The sequence below is a fragment of the Tachysurus fulvidraco genome, chromosome 4 (genome assembly GCF_022655615.1).
Source record: "Tachysurus fulvidraco isolate hzauxx_2018 chromosome 4, HZAU_PFXX_2.0, whole genome shotgun sequence".
Lineage (NCBI taxonomy): Eukaryota > Metazoa > Chordata > Actinopteri > Siluriformes > Bagridae > Tachysurus > Tachysurus fulvidraco.
In genome coordinates, this window is record NC_062521.1 from 2,146,848 (window position 1) to 2,169,228 (window position 22,381).

At 38.4% G+C, this 22,381-nt stretch overlaps 2 protein-coding genes and 2 long non-coding RNA genes across 7 annotated transcripts in view; all 4 read right to left on the minus strand.

The window, feature by feature from the left end:
- The window catches only part of LOC113655246, a 55,365-nt gene that overhangs the window by 32,347 nt on the left and 637 nt on the right, over nucleotides 1-22,381 (minus strand). The window contains exon 2 of the mRNA XM_047812873.1: nucleotides 21,952-21,978. Within this exon, the coding sequence (XP_047668829.1) occupies nucleotides 21,952-21,978 (27 nt within the window). The remainder of the gene's footprint in view (nucleotides 1-21,951; nucleotides 21,979-22,381) is intronic.
- On the minus strand, nucleotides 4,864-6,438 carry LOC113655248 (butyrophilin-like protein 2). Its single transcript, XM_027165665.2, has 4 exons — nucleotides 6,354-6,438; nucleotides 5,762-6,106; nucleotides 5,099-5,455; nucleotides 4,864-5,017 (listed from the first exon to the last, which is right to left on the minus strand). The coding sequence occupies exons 1-4, from the start codon at nucleotides 6,400-6,402 to the stop codon at nucleotides 4,899-4,901; spliced, it is 870 nt and encodes a 289-aa protein (XP_027021466.2). The 5' UTR covers nucleotides 6,403-6,438; the 3' UTR covers nucleotides 4,864-4,898.
- Nucleotides 6,920-16,968, minus strand: LOC125141104. 4 transcript variants are annotated; one of them, XR_007140472.1, is made up of 7 exons: nucleotides 15,973-16,968; nucleotides 9,325-9,417; nucleotides 9,080-9,163; nucleotides 8,503-8,992; nucleotides 8,362-8,380; nucleotides 8,198-8,242; nucleotides 6,920-7,960 (listed from the first exon to the last, which is right to left on the minus strand). It is a non-coding gene; the product is annotated as an uncharacterized LOC125141104 (long non-coding RNA). The 4 variants fall into 4 exon arrangements; XR_007140471.1 differs by having other exon boundaries at nucleotides 8,198-8,992; nucleotides 15,973-16,083; nucleotides 16,711-16,968; XR_007140473.1 differs by having other exon boundaries at nucleotides 8,362-8,992.
- LOC125141106 lies at nucleotides 18,372-19,654 on the minus strand. Its single transcript, XR_007140475.1, has 3 exons — nucleotides 19,587-19,654; nucleotides 18,653-18,754; nucleotides 18,372-18,384 (listed from the first exon to the last, which is right to left on the minus strand). It is a non-coding gene; the product is annotated as an uncharacterized LOC125141106 (long non-coding RNA).

Genomic DNA, 22,381 nt, shown 5'->3' on the forward strand with positions numbered 1-22,381 from the left:
CTCCTGCCAGCCTCCGGTCCGAGTGTTATCTGTGCCTCGCGTTTTCTATTTCCGTGTGGATTTTCCCGTCTCGGATTACCTTTTTTCCCTGTCATTCCTTACGTGAGTTTTTCTCTGCTGCCGGTTGTTTTGGTTCCGTTTTTTGCGCTCCGGTTATTGACATTTCGGATTACCCTTTTTTCCTGTGTGGATTACTGCCCGTTTCTGATTGGATTATTTTTTTTTCCTCCAAGACTTTGCCTGGTTACATTCTGTGCATTTATGTTTTCATATATAGACATTTATTACTGTCTTTTATGTTAATAAATTTTCTTTTTTTTGGACCCTGACCTGCGTTTGGGTTCTCCTTCCCAGCACCCTCATCTGTGTCACTGATAATAACCTACATCTTGTGTTAATCTGACTCTCTGTTATTATTACTTTCTGTTATTTTCTGTTTAACCTTTTGACTTAGTTAATTAATTAATTCAGTGTAACATTATCCAGAATGAAATGCATCTACAAGATATTAGAACAAATCAAACGATAGACTTTAATCATGCACGAGCATGATAGAAAAAACTAAAATGACAAAAGTTTGATAAAATATGATCATACTTACATCCTGTTTTTCTCCATTGAGAGCTGAATCCTTGATTCCGTCCTCGTTGACGATGCACTAGATAAATTACTCCTAACCATATAACTATACACATTATACCCTCTAACAAAAGCACCCATCCTGAAAGTCAGAACCAAACAAACATAAAACTATTTAATAATAATGAATAAATATACTATAAAGTCTATATTAAAAATACTATAAAGAGAAGTAAACAGTAATACACTAAACCGAGTCAGGATTTGGTGTGGGGTGTAGAGGGTTGGGGGGTTTACGGGGGATGTTCGTTGCCTTGCTCAAGGGCACCTCAGTCGTGGCCGGCCCGAGACTCGAACCCACAACCTTTGGGTTAGGAGTCAAACTCTCTAACCATTATTCCATGACTGCTTCCATTTTGCCTACATTACTTATTAATAACATACTAATGTCCTAGACAGCCGAAATAAAATTTTTATTTACTTATATAATATATTAGATACTTACCCCTGGCATAATCTTTTATTGTAATAGCAAAAGCAATGTACAAACATATTATACCGAGGCTATAAATCATCACAATAGCAGATGATAGAGCAAGATGCACACCTGAGAAAGAAAAGGAAATATATTACACACGTGACTAAAAACAACAGCACATTAAACTAGTAAATAAACTAAATAAAGTCTAAAAAATGAGACTCTTCTGATTTCTAGATTAGCTATTCAGTTCATAATGACTTCAAGATTAGTTATAATGCTTACGTCCAAAAGGTTTCCTTTGAAAAAAGTGCCTTTGTAGAACGAGGGCCACCATCATCCCCATGATTGGAGGTGTTATAACAGAACACCTCTCAAAGTTGTCTAACAGTTCCAGGAGGTGTGTATGGTGGTAAAGAAAATTGAACAGATAAACAGGTTAAATCCCTTAATTGATTACATTCAGTACACTTCATTTTGTCCTCTGAGCTTCTATCTTATTTAAAGTAATACTCACACTTTAAGTCTGCTTTAAAGTTGCCGAGAACAAATCCAAGCAGTGCAAGGTTGAATATTTCTAGGAACACAGTCAGATATATTTGGAAACTGTAGATAGCTGTGGAACAATGAGGAGCAGATGTATTTCTTAATAAAAATAATGCACATTTTTACCTTAAACAATAAACAAAAATGGGGGAGGGGGGTGTAATATTTTATATAAGCCTTATGAATACTCATTAAATAGGCCATAGGAAAACTCATTTGGAATCAGAGCAAATGATAAAAACTTCCTTACCTAATATTTCTGAACCGATGACAGTCACCACTACTATGATTGTTATTACTGTTACAGAAAGCACATGGACTTCATAATTCCTGTCAAAGGTTTCAATGAAAACTAAATAAAAGATTGGAAGAAAAAGAACAATTATTATTTTGGTGTACCTTGTTAAAGAAAAAAATTAAGGAAATGAAAGGAATGTTGTTCATGAGTAATGCTTAATCAGTTACTTGATATGTTCACAGTGTAGCTATAATTAGGAAATCATTTTCTTGTACCAGAGCAAATTGCAAGACAATAAAAATTTTTGATTGTCTATTAAAGAAAGAGCACATTAACATAGATCTCTGATTTGATTAGCAGCTGCATTCAGTTTATATCTGTTGGGATTAAAAAAAAATACTAAAGTTTCTGATAAAACCAGACAGTGTACTATGATTTTTTTTTTAGGGCCCAAGCACCGAACGGTGCGAAGCCCTATTGTTTTTGCTCTGGTTTTTTATGTATTTATTTATTTATATATAAATATATATTTATATATATTTTTTGCACACATTGGCCAATTGGGGTCCCTTAACATGCTTGAAAACTCTTGAAATTTGGCACACACGTCAGAGTCAGGTGACGCTAGGCTTGGGCAAAGGCTGGAATACGGGCGTGGCAGGGGGGCTTTGTAGAGCCCCCTATAATGCAAAAACAAACATTTGTGCACATTGTACGAGAGTTGGTATGCATATACTGTAGATCTCTTCAAACTAAACAACTTTCGCGCTCTAAACTATGAGCTCCGCCCAACAGGAAGTTGGCCATTTTGGATTATTTCATAATTGCATGCGGTGAACTTTTAAATAGTCCTCACAGGGAATTCATGCGATTGACATCAAACGTGGTGAACATGATGCAGAGACATTGCACTTGCTAAATTGTAAAGGGATATTTGATATCTCGAACGGTGCTGCCATGGCGAGGCGACTAAGTTATGGTGAATTCAGAGAAAAAGGTAGTGTCTTCTATCTAAGCCTAAAAACGTCTTATTGTGATGACACGCAGTGTGTATGTTCGGCCAAGGTTTCCGATCGCATCGATGTACTTATTGTGAGTCCCGGGTATAGCGCCACCAACAGGCCCCAGGAAGTGTGTCAGTCACAAAGGTGGATTTTTTGACAGCTGCATGCGGTAAACTTTTAAATGCTCCTCCTAGGGGTTCATGCAATTGAGACCAGACTTGGCCACCATGACGCAGAGATATTAGAGATGCAAAATTGCGAACAGATTTTTGATATCTCAAACACTGTTGCCATGGCATCATGTCAAAGTTTACTTTTATTTCAGTCATATTTAAGGCTTTTGGCGTGCTTAGATTAACTTGAAATTTTACACATACATCACATTTGTCGGCTGTTAAATGTGGACAAAAAGGTCAGACAAAGGTGTGTCTCTTAAGTGGCTCACTGGCGCCCCCGTTTGTCTAAAATGTGGGGTTTCATTTACCCACAGTCCCCAAATGGTTCAGTAACAACATAAAATAGTCCACTGATATTTACCCACTTGATGCACTTGCCCACCGTGCATTGTTTTCTGGGAGGCACCGTATAGCGATAAAAAAATGTGCGAGGGCCCGCCATTGCTGCTTGCAGCTATATCATATATTGTAGCTCTAGTGGTGATAAGGTTTATTACCACAATATACTTTTAAAGAAAGTAAGTAAACAAGGAAGGAAGGAAATTGTAAAAAAAGGTAATTAAATCAGTTTCATTTGGACTATGAAGGAGCACTAAAGCACCATAAGCCTACTTCAGTGTAAACATACTTGAAAATCCAGCCAATGAAATAGCTGAATGGTAAAACGGAACAGCCAAAGCCTTCACTGTTTTTTGTAAGCACTCTGTGAAATAAAATAAATGAGCTGTTTAGACATATTCTGTACACATGATGTATGAATGTAGGATCAATTATATGCAGCTCTACTGAATGCAAAGATGTACATCTATTACAGGTGCATCTCAATAAGTGAAAATGTCATGGAAAAGTTCATTTATTTCAGTAATTCAACTCAAATAGTGAAACTTGTGTATTATATAAATTCTGTCCACACAGACTGAAGTAAAGTCTTTGGTATTTTAATTGTGATGATTTTGGCTCACATTTAACAAAAACCCACCAATTCACTGTTTCAAAAAATTTGAATACTTCATAAGACCAAGAAAAAAAAACATTTTTAGTGAATTGTTGGCCTTCTGAAAAGTATGTTCATTTACTGTATATGTACTGTACTCAATACTGGGTAGGCGCTCCTTTTGCTTCAGTCTGTGGCACTGCTGAGGTGGCTCAGAAGCCCAGCTTTCTTTGACAGTGGCCTTCAGCTCATCTGCAATTTTTGGTCTCTTGTTTATCATTTTCCTCTTCACAATAGCCATAGATTCTCTATGGGGTTCAGATCAGGTGAGTTTGCTGGCCAGTCAAGCACACCAACACCATGGTCAAGAGAACCACATTTCTTGGTGTTCATCTAGCAGAGAACTTCACCTGGTCACTCAACACCAGCTCCGTCACCAAGAAAGTCCAGCAGCGTCTCTACTTATTATGAAGCATGAGAAAAGCCCATCTCCCTCCCCCCATTCTGACTACGTTTTACAGAGGGACCCTTGAGAGCATTCTGAGCAGCTGCATCACTGTCTGGTTTGGGAACTGCACCATCTCGAATAGCAAAAGAAGATCATTGGAGTCTCTCTTCCCTACATCATGGACATTTGCACCACACGCTGCATCCGCAAAGCCAACAGCATTGTAGATGTCCCCACACTCCCCTCACACACACTCTTCACCCTCCCGCCATCTGGAAAATGGTACCGAAGCATTCTGCCCTAACAACAAGACTGTGTAACAGTTTCTTTCCACAAGCCATCAGACTCCTTAATAACTGAACTGAACTGCACTGATCATAACACACACGCACATCAACTGTATGGACTGCACAGACCTACACCAAATACACACACTTCCAAACTAAAAAGATTGATATTTAGATATTTTAATGAGAAAAATATATTTTTAATGAACTATGTCTGGTGAATACCTTTCTTTCTTAGAAGGATACAAACAGGTCCACAAAATCCCACTGCAATTAACAGTGCAAAAGAGCACAACACCAATATCGCTATATGGACTGCAGCAAAACCTGTAGTAAAAAAGCATGAATAATAAACATCTGGTGAAGATCTAAACATCTTCTGCAGAAAGACATCATCGGGTACATTACCTACACCTTGAAGAACCACAGTGGTTCGTCCTGATATGTTCCTGGTGTGGACCTCACATGTGAATTCTCCTTTATCTTCCATCTTTACATCCATTAGTTTTAAAGAGAAGTTTCCATTCGGGATTTCAAAAGAAAATAAATCAACTCTCCCGTGATAACTCTCATGTGAGGAGTCTGGGAAAATCTCATTGTCTTGATATAATAGGACGAGGATCTCTGGGTCTTTGTCTTTCCTCTTCCAGGTCACTTCTTCGATCTCACTGGCTGGTACACGTGAATCTACAGAACAGTTCAGTATGACATCCTCACCCTTAGAGGCAAAGATGTTTTGGTCTGCCCCGGTCACCACAAGACCCCCTGAAAGAAAGAATGCAATAAATAAAGTCTAAACGCAGAATTAAAATGTCTCCTGATCTTAAGGTGTAAGATATGATGTGTGACATAGACAGGGCAGACAGGACATAGACAGGAACAAGAGGAGGAGAAGAGAGTATGCAAAATAATGGAGAGTAGTGTTAGGGGTCAGGGGTTAGGGCTAAGGTGGGCGTTAAGTTTAGGATCCAGCAATACAGAAATGGGTTCAACTTGTCAGACCCAATAACATCTTATATAATTAAAGAGATGATAAAAAAAATATAAATGGTATTTACTTTAATTACTTACTGATATGATATACTTCTATTATGACCTCACTGGAGTCTTGGGCTGTATTTACTTTACATCTGTAACCTCCAGCGTCTTCTTCAACCACATTTTTGAGTAAGATGGAGAAGTTCCCTTTTGTGATCTCTTGTGGAAAAAAGTCCATTCTGCCTCTAAACCCCTGACTCTGGAGATCTGGTCGACTTTTTCCTTGTTGGAAGAGACCGACTAGAGAATCTGAATCCATCTTTCTCCATTCCACCTGCAGACCTTCCAGAGGCAGTGGGCTTTCAACAAAGCATGGCAGGAGAACCGAACCTCCCAGCTGGGCCACAACCGGACCCGAGGGACCATGGACACGGAGACCTGGATTAACACCAATCCATTTACATATAAAATTATATAGAAATGTCTCATGATTTATTTTGGTTGGCTTTAAATTAAATGAATAATCATTCAAATTAGATAAGGCTACATTTTTGTAAACACTCCCACATCTATGAATGAACTGAATGATTATCCAAAACCTATTTTAATGTTTTACCGTAACATGTAAAGTGAATAAAAGTTATGCATGAATCATGAATATGGTAAAAGCTATAAAAAGCCTTACCTTCAAGTCCAACAGCAAAAACGCACACGATAAACGCAGTAAAATACATTTAGCTCAACGTAGTTTACACTACTTTCAATTTAACTCATGTACAATTCTTTTTGAAAGTCCTCTATTTTTTTCAAATCTTATGCAACGCAGCTCAACTTGTTCTACAAGTGATCAGACCTACACTTACACTTAGTGTAATTCAAATGACTAAATAACATTAAATTACACACTGAAAGGCATTTTTGTCCAGTTACATGCAGATTTTATATATATATATATATATATATATATATATATATATATATATATATATATATATATACATATATGTATATATATATATATATATATATATATATATATATATATATATATATATATATATATATATATATATATATATATACATGTTATTTATTCAGGAAGCAAAGGTACTTTGATTAAGAGTAAAATGCATTTGGCAGCCACTCCAGGAAGTAGCAGCAACATTAGCAGGTATGCTGCAGGACTACATTTATTGTTCACTGGAAAAAATACTTGAAATAACCCCACAAAAAAACATGAGACGAGAAATATACTGGTCAGTACTTGCTTTATTTTGGACATAAACATTACTGTAGAATGGCAATCCGTATTAATATCCGCTGTATTTCTCGTCCAATAAACTCAGGTAAACAACAATAATAAATTCAACACACAATTTTACAAACAAGAGAATAAAATCTCTTAGAACCATGTGCATTATGTGAGACTATAAAATGGTTTTATAATAAGTACAAATATGTCCAGAAATGATATTATTTGGTTAAAATTAATGTGATATCAAAGAATTCAAATAGCAGTAAAATAATAGCATGAGTTAAAAAAAAAAAACCTCAATTACCATTAAAACAAACAACCAAATAGTTACCCATATAAACGCATTAAGTCTGCTTTGTTTTGTTTTTTAATTTAATTTAAAAAAATGTTTAAACTCTGAATTCCATTACTCTGTTACCTGACCATTTCAAATGGAAAAAGAAATCAGAGGCCATGGAGGACATTCACAGCAAATCTCTAGGTTAAAATATCGCCTTGTTACTGTTAGACTGATAAGGATTTCTCTTTAAAAAATAAAATTACAGCAATTTGAAAACTAATGGCAGTACAAAGTGAGCTAAGGTTGAAAATCTGCCGTCTTGGTCTGAAATCCATAAATCTGCTTTATACCAATTTAAAAAGAAAAATAAATTTTTACACATAACTTGCTAATCCACAAGGTTAAAATGAAGCATCTTTATTTATAGGGTGAAGGGTCCAATATACTGAAGACTTTAATGCTGAAGCAATTTGAAAAGTGGTAACAAAAAAGTGGAATGGGTTAAACATCTAGGATTAAACATGTCTGTAAATATTTGTTAAAACAGAGATGAACTAGAGTGATAAGGACGGAAACAGTACAGTAATCAAACAGTCCTTTATGAGCTGGAAATATATGATAATTTCACAGTGTTTTCTTAGAACTTATGACCAGTTTCTTCAATAATCCACTGATAAGGTGTGGGTTATGATATTTTATGCAGATTCATAGTTTATTGATCTTCACAGATACGTTGGACAGGAAGAGCCTCCATTTCCTAAAGAATTTAAGAAACAAACAAGTCACATGGCCACACAAATAAATTTTTGTACAAATATACTTTTTTTGAATGGAGGAGAGATACATGTTTTTGAAGCATTTGTGTGATTCTGTGTATTAACCCAATCGTCTTTTATAATTTATAATTTAAAAATTAAACAATAAATCAAAGCAAAATAAATCAAATCACACTTTCAGATCTTTGAATATAAACATTTTATGGGAAATGCAATACCTCAGGTGCTGGTACTCTCTCATCTTCAAAATTCTTTTTAATTCTCTTTAAACAATAACAAAGAGACTTAATGAAAAAAGTGACTAATTTAATTGTTTTTTATCTGGGTTCAATAAAAATTTGTTTAAAATTAGTTTTAAAAGAAACAAATAAAAAAAGCGTACCGGACTTGTAATCTCATCCCTGTGTCATATACAGAACACATTCAATTATAAACACAATTTATGTAGAAATTCTAAATCCTACATATATTTATTTTAATAAATGTGCAGAAAACTAAATAATTTGCTTTAGACATTACTCACGGGCACTGTAGATTTGCAAAGCGAGCCAAGCCAAAACAAATGCGGTTTCAAACGGTTAAACGATCACACGTAGATCTTCTACAGTCCGTGCTCCTTTCCCTAGAAGTATTTATTGAATACTTACAGCATATTAATACAGATCAACATTAAACTTTTAGAAAAGCTTATTCAAAAAGATTCCAGTTCTGATGACATAACACATGACGGTTCACAGGACATGACCTGGCAACCAGGTGAAATAAGGATATATTTTAGGTAGGTTTTAACCAGAGAGTTATTTAAAAATAAAATCCTGGCAGCAGCAACCGGATGAGAAGACCAACCAAACCGCTGCTCTGCTAACAAACCATGGCACATTCAACTGACTTCGAACTTAATAGTTATATTTCATTCTGGTACCTGATCTGGTACCTAACCCTAACCCTAACGAGTGAATTTACAAGAACGAGTCCTCCAGATCCAAACATGAAGATCATAACGTGAAGAAACTCTGTAATAAAGAAGATCTTTTATTAACTGTTTTTTTTTTTTTATCTTGAAATCAAACATAATATACTTAGGAGATTTTTATACTCACCAGGCAAATGTGTTGGATGTTTGAACAACGATGTTGCTGCTAAAACATGGAGTAAAATGACCAAAGCCACATATCCAGCACGATCTAAAAGCATTACCAAGACATTTCATGTAAATTAAAAAAGCTCCACCTTCTAAACTGATTAAAGTGTCTATTTAATTTTCCACAAAAACAATGTTAGATAAGTGAAATTATAATAGGTAAAAGGTTTTAGGCGTATAACTGTACTTCAGGTTATTCAGTACCTTTATTATGTTCCAACTCCTGCGTAGCAAAATGAAGGCAGAGTGCACCAATTGCACTGATTAGAAACAAGACAATGACAATGCAACACAAATCTGACAATAGAAAAAGAAACATTTAATATAATAAGTGAACTTTGAAAATGACAAATAATAACGTTAATAGACTTCCTTTAGAAAAATTACTAGAAAAGTAATTGGGTGGGGTAGTTGGTGGTTGAGTTGTTGGGTGCTGGTTGGGTGTTGGTGATGGTGGTTGGGTTGTCGGCAAGTAGTGGTGTTTGGTTTGTTGGGTGGTGGGGGAGGTTCAGTTGTTGGGTGGTGGCAATGGTGGTTGGCTGGGGGAGTTAAAGGGGGTTTGGGTTTGAAAATCCTTACTCTCTGTCTGGAGTTTGCAGTTGGGTAGACACTCAGAGTAGGTCCCCTGCTAGTTCATGTTGTTTGGCCATGTTACAAGTTTAGCTGCCTGCTCGGCTCCTCTCAGGACCTACTATAAAGATTATATCTAAAAGCAAGTTTGTGGACAGATAGGGATCCCTCATAGATAGCTGGATGCTTCTACTGTATGTAGCTTCATGGTCCTGGAGAAACGTCTCATTTCACTGTGTACTGCAACAACTATATATGGTTGAAATGATGATAAAAGCTTCTTGATTTGACTTGTGCCCCTTTTCCATCGAGGCAGTTTGAGTGCTGGTTCGGAGCCGGAGCTTAATTTAGAACCAGTTATTTCTTTTTTGACACCCAAAGCACCGGCTCTGAACCAGGAAAAGTGGTTCTTAAGTAGCACCAAAACGTTGCTGGTCTAAACTTAAGAACTGCTTGCCTTAGGGGCTGTGGGCGGGGATACTGTTAGCGCATTTGATAATGTACCTTAACCCTCTGGGGTCTGACCATTTTGGGACACTGGCAGAGGTTCTGACATGCTCTTACATTTGGTCTTTTTTCAGTTATTTCAAAACATATTATTGGCTAATATCACATAACATTGTATTCAGCACAAACTGGGCTACAATATTATGCAAGTAAAATGTATGTACATGTTTGTATTTTTAAGTAAATGATGTTTATGCATGGGTAGTAAAAAAAAGAAAAAGAAAAGATGCTGAAATAAGGCCAAGAAACACATACTAAACATTTGTTCACACACAATAAAGTTCTCTACTCTTGTAGAGTTGATAATTTGCTACAAAAAGATGTGAAAACCATTTTACCCACTCATTCACATGAAACAATACATTGATTTAACTTTTGTAAGACAGTTTTTGTTGTGTAAAGGCAATATGCAAGGGAGGGTCAATGGTCATGAATATTGATGATTCACAACTGAGGCACAACCCCCTAATGGCTTAGTCTGGATTGTGTTGACAAAAGAATGAATGTGGGGAGACTTAAAGAGAAAATCTTTTGCTTGTAGTGTAATAAAATAGTGTACAATGAAGTACAAAAGACTTAAGATATTATTTATATCTGTACTTGACAAAATAAGACTTTTATTTTACCAATGTTAAAAAAACATGAACAATACAATAGAGTCAAGAGTCAAGAATTGTATGCAATGATTCAAAATGTCAGCTGTAAATGTACAGTTTGGTGTGCATCTAAAAATACTTTACATATAAATAAAATATTTATATAAATATAAATTTGTTAAATGTTGTCATGCCATTGTTCAAAACAGTTCCTATTTAACTGAACACACAAGGGAACATTACATGTTTTGCATTTCCAAGGTGTGTCCTGTCTTTTACCATGCACTGTCTTGCAGCGCACACATTTATTCTTTATTGTTCTCGCCAGGCGCGTTTTTGGCGCTTTTTTCCTATTCAACATGAAATGCACTTAAAATTCTCCGTCATTCATAATCATACACATACATGTAATACATCATTCGAAACTGTGAAGTGTCTACTTTTATATGACTGCCTTCATAATAACAACAAAACGCTGTGCTTTTGCCAAATAAAGAAAATTCAGACATCTCTGTCTCCTTGACCATCTTCCTGAAACACGTTACAAACATGAACTGATAACTCCGCCAATACTTATCACACAAACATGTCTAATGAAAGCCTGAAATGTCTACTTTTAAATGAGGTAATTAAAATCGAAAGCAAATATTGTTTTGTTGGTGTAATTTGTATGATTACATGAGTGAATGAATCTGTTAAAACTTTGTGCTGTTAAAACGTTCTTAAATCTGTTAAAACGTTGATCTTGTTTGCATAGCCTGCTCAGACAATTTTCACATGAATGGCACGCGCGCGGTAGGTGGGATCACATTAAGCGCTAATGAGGTCGAGCCAGAAAAACTGTACCTCTCTTTACTTACATACAGATTACACAAAAAGTCAATATTTGCTTTCGATTTTAATTGCCTCATTTAAAAGTAGACATTTCAGGCTTTCATTAGACATATGTATCATGTTCGTGTGATAAGTATTGGCGGAGTTATTAGTTCATGTTTGTAACGTGTTTCAGGAAGATGGTCAAAGAGACAGAGATGTCTGAATGCACACCCTGGTTATTTTCTTTATTTGCCAAAAGCACAGTGTTTTGTTGTTATTATGAAGGCAGTCAAATGAAAGTAGACACTTCACAGTCTCAAATGATGTATTACATGTATGTGTATGATTATGAATGACGGAGTATTTTAAGTGCATTTCACGATGATGAGGAAAAAAGCGCCAAAAACGTGCCTGCAAGTCTGTCGACCCCAGAGGGTTAAGTATACTCATTTTTAATACGCTTTTACTTTACCTCAATATGATACATTATCAGCACACATGATAGTAGGTAGCTACATGCTAAGGCTAACTTTTTTCTGTGTTAATGATAAAATAATGTTATGTACTTTCTCTGTTTATACAGATTACATGGAGCTGCACGTAAACGTTGGATTTGCCATGTTTAGATGCCAATGTAGGTTCACAAAGCCATGAGCATTAACAGTAAAGCAACATCCGCCATTGTTGATGTTGTGTTTGCCGCTGCTGTGCTAAACTTGCTGTGTAACATGACACGTATACAGTGACGTCAGACTTGGCTCAGTGATAGCTATTAATAGTGATAGTGATTAACCGATGGAAAGGCAAACCAGTTCTTAGAAGGTTCGCCAGTGGAACCAGCTTTGAACCAGCACCAGCTCTAGCTCTGAACCAGCACCTGGTTCTTTTTGGTGGAAAAGGGGTATGGAGTCTCTGCCAGGCCCCTCCTTGAACCGCCACCTTATTGTGGTGGAGGGGTTTGCGTGCCTGAATGATCCTAGTAGCTATGTTGTCTGGGGCTTTATGCCCCTGGTAGGGTCTCCCAAGGCAAACAGGTCCTGGTTGATGGGCCAGACATAGTGCGGTTCAAATCACCCCTTATGAAGAACTCAAGATCAAGGTCCGTGACATCGCCTGGTATGGCGCAACCGGGGCCCCACCCTGGAGCCGAGCCCAGCCGGGCTCAGCCCGAAGGAGCGATGTGGGGATGATCTCCCGTGGGCCCACCACCTGCAGGAGGAACTGTAAGGGGCCGGTGCATTGTGGATTGGGTGGCAGTCGAAGGCGGGGGCCTCGGCGACCCAATCTCAAGACATGGAATCTGGCTCTAGGGACATGGAATGTCGCCTCGCTGGGGGGAAGGAACCTGAGCTGGTGCAGGAGGCTGAGAGATATCGACTAGAGATAGTTGGGCTCGCCTCCACGCACAGCTTGGGCTCTGGAACCCAACTCCTCGAGAGCGGCTGGAATCAACGAGCTACTAAACATTGGTGGACATCAACATCTGGACATCAACAATACTCTGGAGTTCCCCGCAGTGAGAAGCGGCGGGCTAGTGTGGGCTTGCTCATAGCCCCCCAGCTCATCCGCCATGTGTTGGAGTTCACCCCGGTGAATGAGAGGGTCGTTTTCCTGCGCCTTTGGATAGGGGATAGGTCTCTCACTGTTATTTGTGCTTATGAGCCAAATGGCAGTGTAAAGTACCCGACCTTCTTGGCGTCACTGGGAGGGGTGCTGGAAAGTGCTCTGACCGGGACTCCATCGTTCTACTGGGGGACTTCAACGCTCATGTGGGCAGCGACAGTGACATCTGGAGGTGCGTGATTGGGAGGAATGGCCCCCCTGACCTGAACTCGAGTGGTGTTCTGTTATTGGACTTCTGTGCCAGTCACAGTTTGTTTATGACGAACAACATGTTCAAGCATAAGGGTGTCCATGAGTACACGTGGCACCAGGACACCCTAGGACAGAGGTCGATGATCGACTTTGTGGTTGTTTCATCTGACCTCTGGCCGTATGTCTTGGACACTCGGGTAAAAAGAGGGGCGGAGCTGTCAACTGATCACCACCTGGTGGTGAGTTGGAACCGATGGTGGAGGAGGAGTTTGGACAGACTTGGCAGACCCAAACGTACTGTGAAGGTCTGCTGGGAACGTTTGTCAGTCTCCAGCAGAGCTTCAACCAGATCCCGAGGGAGGATGGAGACATTGAGTCCGAGTGGACCATGTTCTCCACCTCCATTGTCGACGCAGCCGCTCAGAGCTGTGGCCGTAAGATCTCTGGTGCATGTCAAGGCAGCAATCCCCGAACCCGGTGGTGGACCCCGGAAGTAAGGGATGCCATCAAGCTGAAGAAGGAGTCCTATCGAGCCTGGTTGGACTCCGGAGGCAGCTGATAGGTACCGGATGGTCAAGCAAGCTTCAGCCCGAGTGGTTGCAAAGGCAAAAACTCGGGTCTGGGGGGAGATTGGTGAGGCCATGGAGAAGGACTATCGGTCGGCCTCGAAGAAATTTTGGCAAACCATCCAGCGCCTCAGGAGGGGGAAGCACACCGTTTACAGTGGGGGTGGGAATCTGCTGACTTTGACTGGGGACATCCTCGGATGGTGGAAGGAGTACTTCGAGGACCTCCACAACCCCACCGACATGTATTCCACTGAGGAAGCAAAGGCCAAGAGCTCAGTTGTGGACTCCTCGATTCCCCAAGCTGAGGTCACTGAGGTAGTCCTCAGTGGCAAGGCACCAGGGGTGGATGAGATCCGCCCTGAGTACCTCAAGTCTCTGGATGTTGTGGGGCTGTCTTTGTTGACATGCCTCTGCAACATCGCGTGGTGGCTGGGGACAGTGCCTCTGGACTGTCAGACTGGGGTGGTGGTCCCTCTGTTTAAGAAGGGGGACCAGAGGATGTGTCCCAACTATAGGGGGATCACACTCCTCAGCCTCCCTGGAAAAGTCTATGCCAGGATACTGGAGAGGAGAATTCGGCTGATAGTCGAACTTCGGATTCTGGAGGAACAATGCAGGTTTAATCCCAGCTGTGGAACACACAGGTTGCTGGAGGGTTCATGGGAGTTTGCCCAACCAGTCCACATGTGCTTGTGGATCTGGAGAAGGCATTCGACTGTGTCCCTCGTGGTGACCTGTGGGGGGTGCTCTGGGAGTATGGGGTCCGGGGCCCTCTGCTAATGGCTGTCCAGTCCCTATATGACCAAAACAGGAGTTTAATTCACATTGCCGGCAGTAAGTCAGACTTGATTTCTAGGCGTAGTCAGGGGCCGGAGGGAGTCCGGTTTGGGGACCACAGGATTTTGTCTCTGCTTTTTGCAGATGATGTTGTCCTGTTGGCTTCCTCAAATCAGGACCTTCAGCGTGCACTGGGACGGTTTGCAGCCGAGTGTGAAGCGACGGGGATGAGAATCAGCACCTCCAAGTCCGAGGCTATGGTTCTCAGCCGGAAAAGGGTGGCTTGCCCCTTCAGGTTGGTGAAGAGTCCCTGCCTCAAGTGGAGGAGTTTAAGTATCTCGGGGTCTTGTTAACAAGCGAAGGAAGGATGGAGCGGGAGCTCAACAGGCAGATCAGAGTATCTTCTGCAGTGATGAAGTTGATATACCGGTTTGTTGTGGTGAAAAAAGAGCTGAGACGCAAGGCTGAGACGCAAGGCGAATATTTTACATATTGCATACGCTTCAGTCTGTTTGTCAACTGCTTTTGTGTTGGTGGGTGTGAGTTCCACCCAGGGATAAGTAATATATAACAGTGTGGCCTAACTGTTTTAATATTGTTATTATTAGATGTATAAATAAAGGTTGTATTTGGAACTGTACTCACGCTTCTTGTCTGCCTTCTTTTTAATAGTAACAGGTTTGTGTCACCTAATATCCTTGTTGGGATATTGTTAATACTTGCCTGGGTGAAACTCCTGTGGTGCTGTAGTCGGACTTCTAGTAAAAGATATTTGGATCGAGGTATAGAATTGGGTTAACTGCCATTTCGTGCCTTTGTGCAATTGCAACTGCGGCGCAGGTAAGCAGGCTCCAACTAAATAGCACCACATTCTAGTGCATTTATCAGGATTTTCTCGTAGCAAGCAAAACCACACAGCCCTCATCTTCTCTTACCTCCACACATGTGATATCGTTAGAACTAGCTTTTAAAACAAAAGCAGTTCTACACCAACTGTTTATAAGGAACATTTTAAAATGATTACTAGTAATTTACACCAACTTATTCTCTGTATATTCTGTGAGAAGTTGCATAATCTTATGCATATTATAATACTACATTTCAGAATTTGTTCATTTATATGTGAAATGTGGGCACCCTGTCAAAGTTCCTCTGGATTTGTAAATCTTATGAATGACATTATTAGAGAGAACCATACTTACATCCAAGCCCTCTCCATTGGAAGCAACATCCTTCTCATTGACTTTGCAGCAGAGCAATCACTGCTAGCCACGCAATGATATAGATTACCAACTCAATTGGAAATATCCATACTAAAACCAGGAACATTCATTTGTTTTTAAATATACATTTACATAAATATACATAAACTGGGTTGATAATATTGAGATGATATGAGGTTATATTAAGTGAGACACATTGGAACTCATTAATTATCCACTGTTCTGTTTGGAATAAAGAATTTAAACAATAAAACGTGATGGGGAAAAAATCAAATCACAATTCCCAAAAATTAGGCAAGCATCCAAAGCCATCAAGTAGACTACAGACTACTCGACTATGTCCAGGAGACAATGTTTATAAGCTCGTTGATTCCCTAGTCCTGGCGTGGGAGGAGATCCCCAGAAAACATCTACCATGCCCACAGGAGCAAGCTTAGGTACACAGGCATGTGGGGCCATGTACAGTACTGACTTATGTTATGAGTTGATGTGATGAAATTCAGGCAACTTTGAATTGTCTGTAATTAGATTTTTGGTTCCAAAAATAATAATTTGTTTTCGATTGCAAATCTCAGTTGGTTGATTGTGGTTTCCATTGACCATCACCACATCATTTTTGTTCTCAACAAATTAGACAATGTATATAAGTAAAGATTTTGAATATTTCATTTATTGGGGTCCAGTGTGTGATTTCCTGAATTTTACTGAGCTTCTTACCTGGGTTAAAATCGTGAAAGATAAATCCCATGAGCACAAAAAATGATATATCCAGCAGACTGAACAAAATCACAAAAACATTTGCCACAGCAATATGCAGACCTGAGATAATAAAAATTAGATGCATCATGTTTCAGATCAGTTAAATTTCCGACAGACTTAAAGAATACAAATTCCGTAAAAAAGTAAAATATGTAATAAAGTATTCCATGTACCAAGTATAATAAATGTCCTACAGTATATTCAAAACTATATATTAAAATATAAAGCAAATGATGGACACTTACACCGAAAGGTTTTTGCTGAAAGTAATGCTTTTGAAAAAACAGAATCATCATCAGTGCCATGATGAGAGGTGGCAATGTTGCAACTATCGGTATTTTGTTGATGCATGGATTGTTCACAATAGGGATTGCACAAAGGTCTGAAAGATGTGCAGTAGGTGACTAATAAATATCAAGCAGCATGCTAAGACTTCAATTCCAAACTTCAACATACAATAAAAAATAGCTTACCTATATTTTCGTTACTAGATTGATGGATGAAAAGAGCAAGCAAAGCGCCATTGAAGGTTTCGAGGCACACAATCGAAAATATATTCAGATCAAAAACAGCTGCAGAAGAATAAATGGGAAATTGTTGTAATTGGTTTTTCTAGTTATATTTTATTTTCAGTTTTGCAGAGAAGTACACAAAGACTTCTGAGTACTAGCTTTAAATCTAAACTTCTCTTACCAGCATACTTATGTTACAGACCGAACAATTTGGAATGGGTTATTTTTCAGTAATCCAGAGGAAAGTAATGAAATATTTACACAATGCATATTGATTCTTACCTAAAACGACAGTGGCGACGACTGACACGGATATTACCACCGCCATTAATGTTTTTATATGTTCATATGCTGTCTGGGCCTGTACGAGATTATCAAAAAAAACTAAAAGAAAAGTAAAAACAAAGAAAATCAATAATAAAAATGAACAAAAAAGAAGCCTTAATTATTAACATACATACTGTAAAGAACAGTGGAATTAGGATGTTGGGGTCAGAGCACAGGGGCAGTAATGTGCGGCACCCCTGGAGGGGGTTAGTGGCCTTGCTCACGGTCCAATGGTAGCGACTTGGAGTTGATGAAGCTTGAACCCTGACTTTCCAATCAACAACCCAAAGTCTTAACCACTTAAATCAACACAGCCCTCTTTTTTTTTTTTAAATTGTGGCAACAAACTTGTTCTCTCATGTAAAGCAGACTATTTAGGTATTTAGGTATTATATAGGTATTCTCCTGGAACATTTCTACTTCTATAATTCAATTATATACACAATTTCCATATAGATTTCTTTATACTCGTTAGCAACATTATCAGAATAGCAACGATGGATTTATTTCACATGAAAGCTTTTACTTACGTGAACATGAAGCCACTGCCAGAATCAAGTAGTAAAGAGGTACAGTCAAAGCTTTCACATATTTCTGCACACGCTCTATTAAATAAATTAGCAAGGTTACTTGTGATATTTAAACGTAATGTAGTTTTATACAAAGCATGAAGTGACCAAAATATTTAAATGGCACTTACCGGGTAATCGTTCAAGATAAGGTGCGGTCTTTATCAGCATTATGGGCCGTCCAATACTGACAGCTGAACAAGCGACGATGCCTGACAAAATCCCTGTAGTAGGAAATCAAAGCAAAATTCTGACATTTATTATATGCGAAGTCCCAAATCTGTTGGAAATGCAAATAATTGGCCATTAAGTTATCTTCCGATGACCACAATCCAAAAGCAACACAGATGCAGATATTTGGACAAAGAGTTAGCAAAGCGTACATCGTCATGGATTTCCTGTTAGTAACTGGGAGAAAAATGATTATTCATATATAGATATGAATGCAAGATCATTTTCCCATAGCATATAAACAGTGTGCTGTAAAAGTACCTTTCTTTCTCAACTTGTTGAAAACCGGAACACACGATCCCACTGAAAGCACCAGTGCAACAGAGCACAACACCAATATGTACACATGAAGTGCCGAGTAACCTGTAGTGATGTAATGATAAAGCAGAAGTTTTAATTCTGAGGCTTTTTAAAACTGGTGTAATGATTTAGCCGCAGTGATTTAATAGGTTTGTGATGTTATTAAAAGTCCGATAACCCAAATGCAAATATGCAGATGACATCACTAAAATACACATAACGCAATTCTTCTTAGTCAGTCAAGCGATGATATTAGACCCATAATGGAATTCAGCAAATTGGGTCGAGGGTATTTTCAGTGAGCCGAATGTTTTGAAGTATTACATGGCTGCAGTAGTTTGTACTGTTTATGGTCTGTTGGGTCCTGCTACCGATTTGTCAAAGATTGTGTATGTGGGAAATTTGATCAGTGATTTCACATACATGCAAATGCAGAGATGACTCCTGAGCATTCTGACAGGTATCTGTGTTAGGACTAGTTAGTTGTCAAAGTCCTGTGGAGGCAGTAAATCAATAGTGTCTGTTTGTTCTCCAGACTCATTTTACCTTTCTGGGAATTGCAAATTGTTTTTTCTGACTCTCTGGACTAAGGTGAACAGTTGGAAATGTTATTCATGTCTTTGTCACTGATGCCATGAAAGTAAGGGAAGTATGATGATGAAATTGATCAATTTTCTGAACTTCTCTGGCAAAAATTATGAAAAAAAAAACAATGTCTATACATCAGATCTACTCCATCAGAGGTATGAGAGGACATTTGATACAAGCGTGTCAGCATGCATCTGTGGCTTGGAAACCACAGTTTCTGGCCACATGCACAAGAAGTTCAGGAGCATTAGCACACCTGAACCAATAATACACATATCCCAATGGTAAAAAAAACAAATGCTATTACCAATTCTTTGCAGAACCACAGTGGTTCGTCCTGACATGTTCCTGGTGTGGACCTCACATGTGAATTCTCCTTTATCCCCCCCCCCCCCCCCGAACTCTCTGCCGGGACTGTAAATAGTATAATTTGTCTATAAAATTTTATAATTACATGTCTGCATAACATTGTATCCTTATTAACATTAAACAGAACAAAAAAATAAAAAAAGAATGTAATATAGATGAACTTACAACAAAGAATAACTGCCTGAAATAAAAAAAAGAAACTGTAATCCTGCTCACACCAATGCAGTTCTCCCACTTTAGCCCATTCTCAGTCAGGAAGACGTCCAGCAACGGTCAGTTGCTTCATCGAACTGTAAGGCAAAACGTTTGTCTTTGAAAGCCAATCTTGACAATTGAAATCACCAAAACAAACACGCCCCTAACAGAAATGGGTGTCACCCCTGTTTTGATAGCTCCGCCCCACACATACATACGTAACCCAGGCAACTATTATGGTGGACATGTTGGGGAAGTTGGCCGAGGGGATATTTTTATCAATAATTGAACACAATGAGTAATACTATGGTAATACAAATGTGTTTTTGTAGTGTTGTACCATGAAAGGTTTAGCTCTGTTTCACGTGGAAGACGACGTTCAACACCTAGAACCCGAGGCAGAGGTAACGGCAGGTATACGCCATGTCATTGTTTCAATGTCAGACATGCGCACCGAACACTCTCTCCGCCGAATATTAACAAGACACGCCCCTTTATGCTGTCAGACATGCGCACTGAACACTCTCTGTGCTCGCAGGTTTACTGAAGTCACATTCACATAGTGGGACAATTGTTGGCAATATTCGGCATGCTGAAACAACTTAAGCGGTTTATTAACGTGACTGGGGTGTAATGTCTTTAAAGGTGGGGTGTATGATGTTCTATTTGATAACCTAACCCTAACCCTAGTTTTTTGTTGTTTATTTGTTTTCAAAAATAGCTTAACTGTTAGATAATAAAGCATAATAGATACAAAATATAAAATCTACCTGTATGACTGTTTTGTCCTTCATTATCTATCGTACTGTAGGTATTTTTTATTTTTTATTTTGAAAGTGTGTTTTTCCAAGACCTCGAACTTAGTGAATGCCCTCCGCCCATATTGACAAGACACGCTTCTTTCTGCTCATTGGCTACACATTTGTTTTGTTTTTGTTTTGTTTGCCAGCCCAACTCAAAGATACTCCTTAATTTATTTGGCTTCATGCTGTCCGCTGCCAACATTTTTAGACACAGTAAAGATACGGGTTAGGGCTGAAACGATTCCTCGAGTAACTCGATTACAAAAATTTATCGAGGCAGAGGATAATTAATTCATTTTAAAGCTCACGTCACGTTCTTTTGAGTATTCTGTAATTATTTTGTGTGTGTGTGTGTGACAACACCCTTACATCAAAGCGGAAGGAGACACGAGGAGCTAGCGGTCTTTTGATTTGAGGGTGCAGGCGTGTGCTAGTGTGGGCTGCAGAATGAAGAGGGTGCGACAACAATGCACAAAGCACCAGAAAGCATTCCAAGAAGACAGTAAAGGCTTATGTTATGCCTGAGCTGTAGATTTAATCTTTTAGTTGTGGAAGTTAAGTTGCATGATTTAAAGGCAGCATTTTTGTTTTATTTATTTATTTATTTATTTATTTGTTTGTTTGTTTGTTTGTTTGTTTGTTTGTTTGTTTGTTTATTTATTTATTTTAATGTATGTCTTAGTTTTGATACTTTAAAAAAAGTCATTGTAAAGTAATTTGTTTTTTTTTTTTGTTTTTTGCACCTCAGAAAAGGTTTAATTTAAAGCCCTTAAATGTACTTAATTCTTCTCAGGCAACTTTTTGTCATTGTTCACAGTACAAGTACAGACAGAGAAACAGTGGGTAATATCTAAATGTTTATTTTTGAAAGAAAATATTGTTGTATGCTTTGCCTACTATGCATTTAAACAATAAAAGTTAATGTTTCTATAAAAGGAAACCAATTAGTTCATTTTAAGAGACCTGTCTTTTTTTCTCTTGTATATAAATATTGCTCTTTAATTAAGCAAAAATACATTTCATGGGCTTCGGAACCAATATATGTGGGTGGGACAGAACAATAACAGAACACTATTTGAAAAGGACTGGTGTAGAGTGCAGAATCAAACCTGAAGCTCTTCAAAGGTTCACTGGATAGAACCTATACAGTATCAAACATCTGAACAGCTAACCTGAGAGCCTATTATGATGTCACTTGTGATCCACAATCCCTACAGAGCATGTCCAGATGTTAACCACCGCCCCTGGTGGATATTTGGCTTTTACAAAAACACAGTTACACTTATAGAAAATGATGAGCCTTACCTTCATGTCCAACAGCAAAGGCAAGCACTAAGAACAAGAAAACCATATCAGTTTTACTTAGCAAAACAATCCAGTCAAATACAGGAAAAATGTGAGGCATGTCAGACTCAGACTGATGGAAACTGAATATTCATTGCATCCTTCATTGGTAGGATGCAATGAATAACTCCTACAATTGGTGGTCCGTCAGAAAAAGTGAAAGAAAAAGTTAGTATGCAATCCAGATTTCAAATGAGAAAAAAAACAGTACCCTAAACCATTAATTTCAAAATAAAAGTTCTCATAAAGAATAGAATTTAAAAAGTATGAATATGTATATGTTAATTTAAAAAGTATATCTATATATGTATATATAGGGCTTCAGCCAAACTGTTTTAAATGGGAGCAACATTACAAATGATAAAGGAGTCCAAGTCATAATCCCCACCCC

Excerpts from the sequence above, each read along its gene's own strand:
- LOC113655248 (XM_027165665.2), bottom strand. The coding sequence starts at position 6,402 with ATGTATTTTACTGCGTTTATCGTGTGCGTTTTTGCTGTTGGACTTGAA. Across the intron at positions 6,107-6,353 it reads TTTTGCTGTTGGACTTGAAG|GTCTCCGTGTCCATGGTCCC; the intron begins GTAAGGCTTTTT and ends GTGTTAATCCAG. Across the intron at positions 5,456-5,761 it reads AATAGAAGTATATCATATCA|GGGGTCTTGTGGTGACCGGG; the intron begins GTAAGTAATTAA and ends TCTTTCTTTCAG.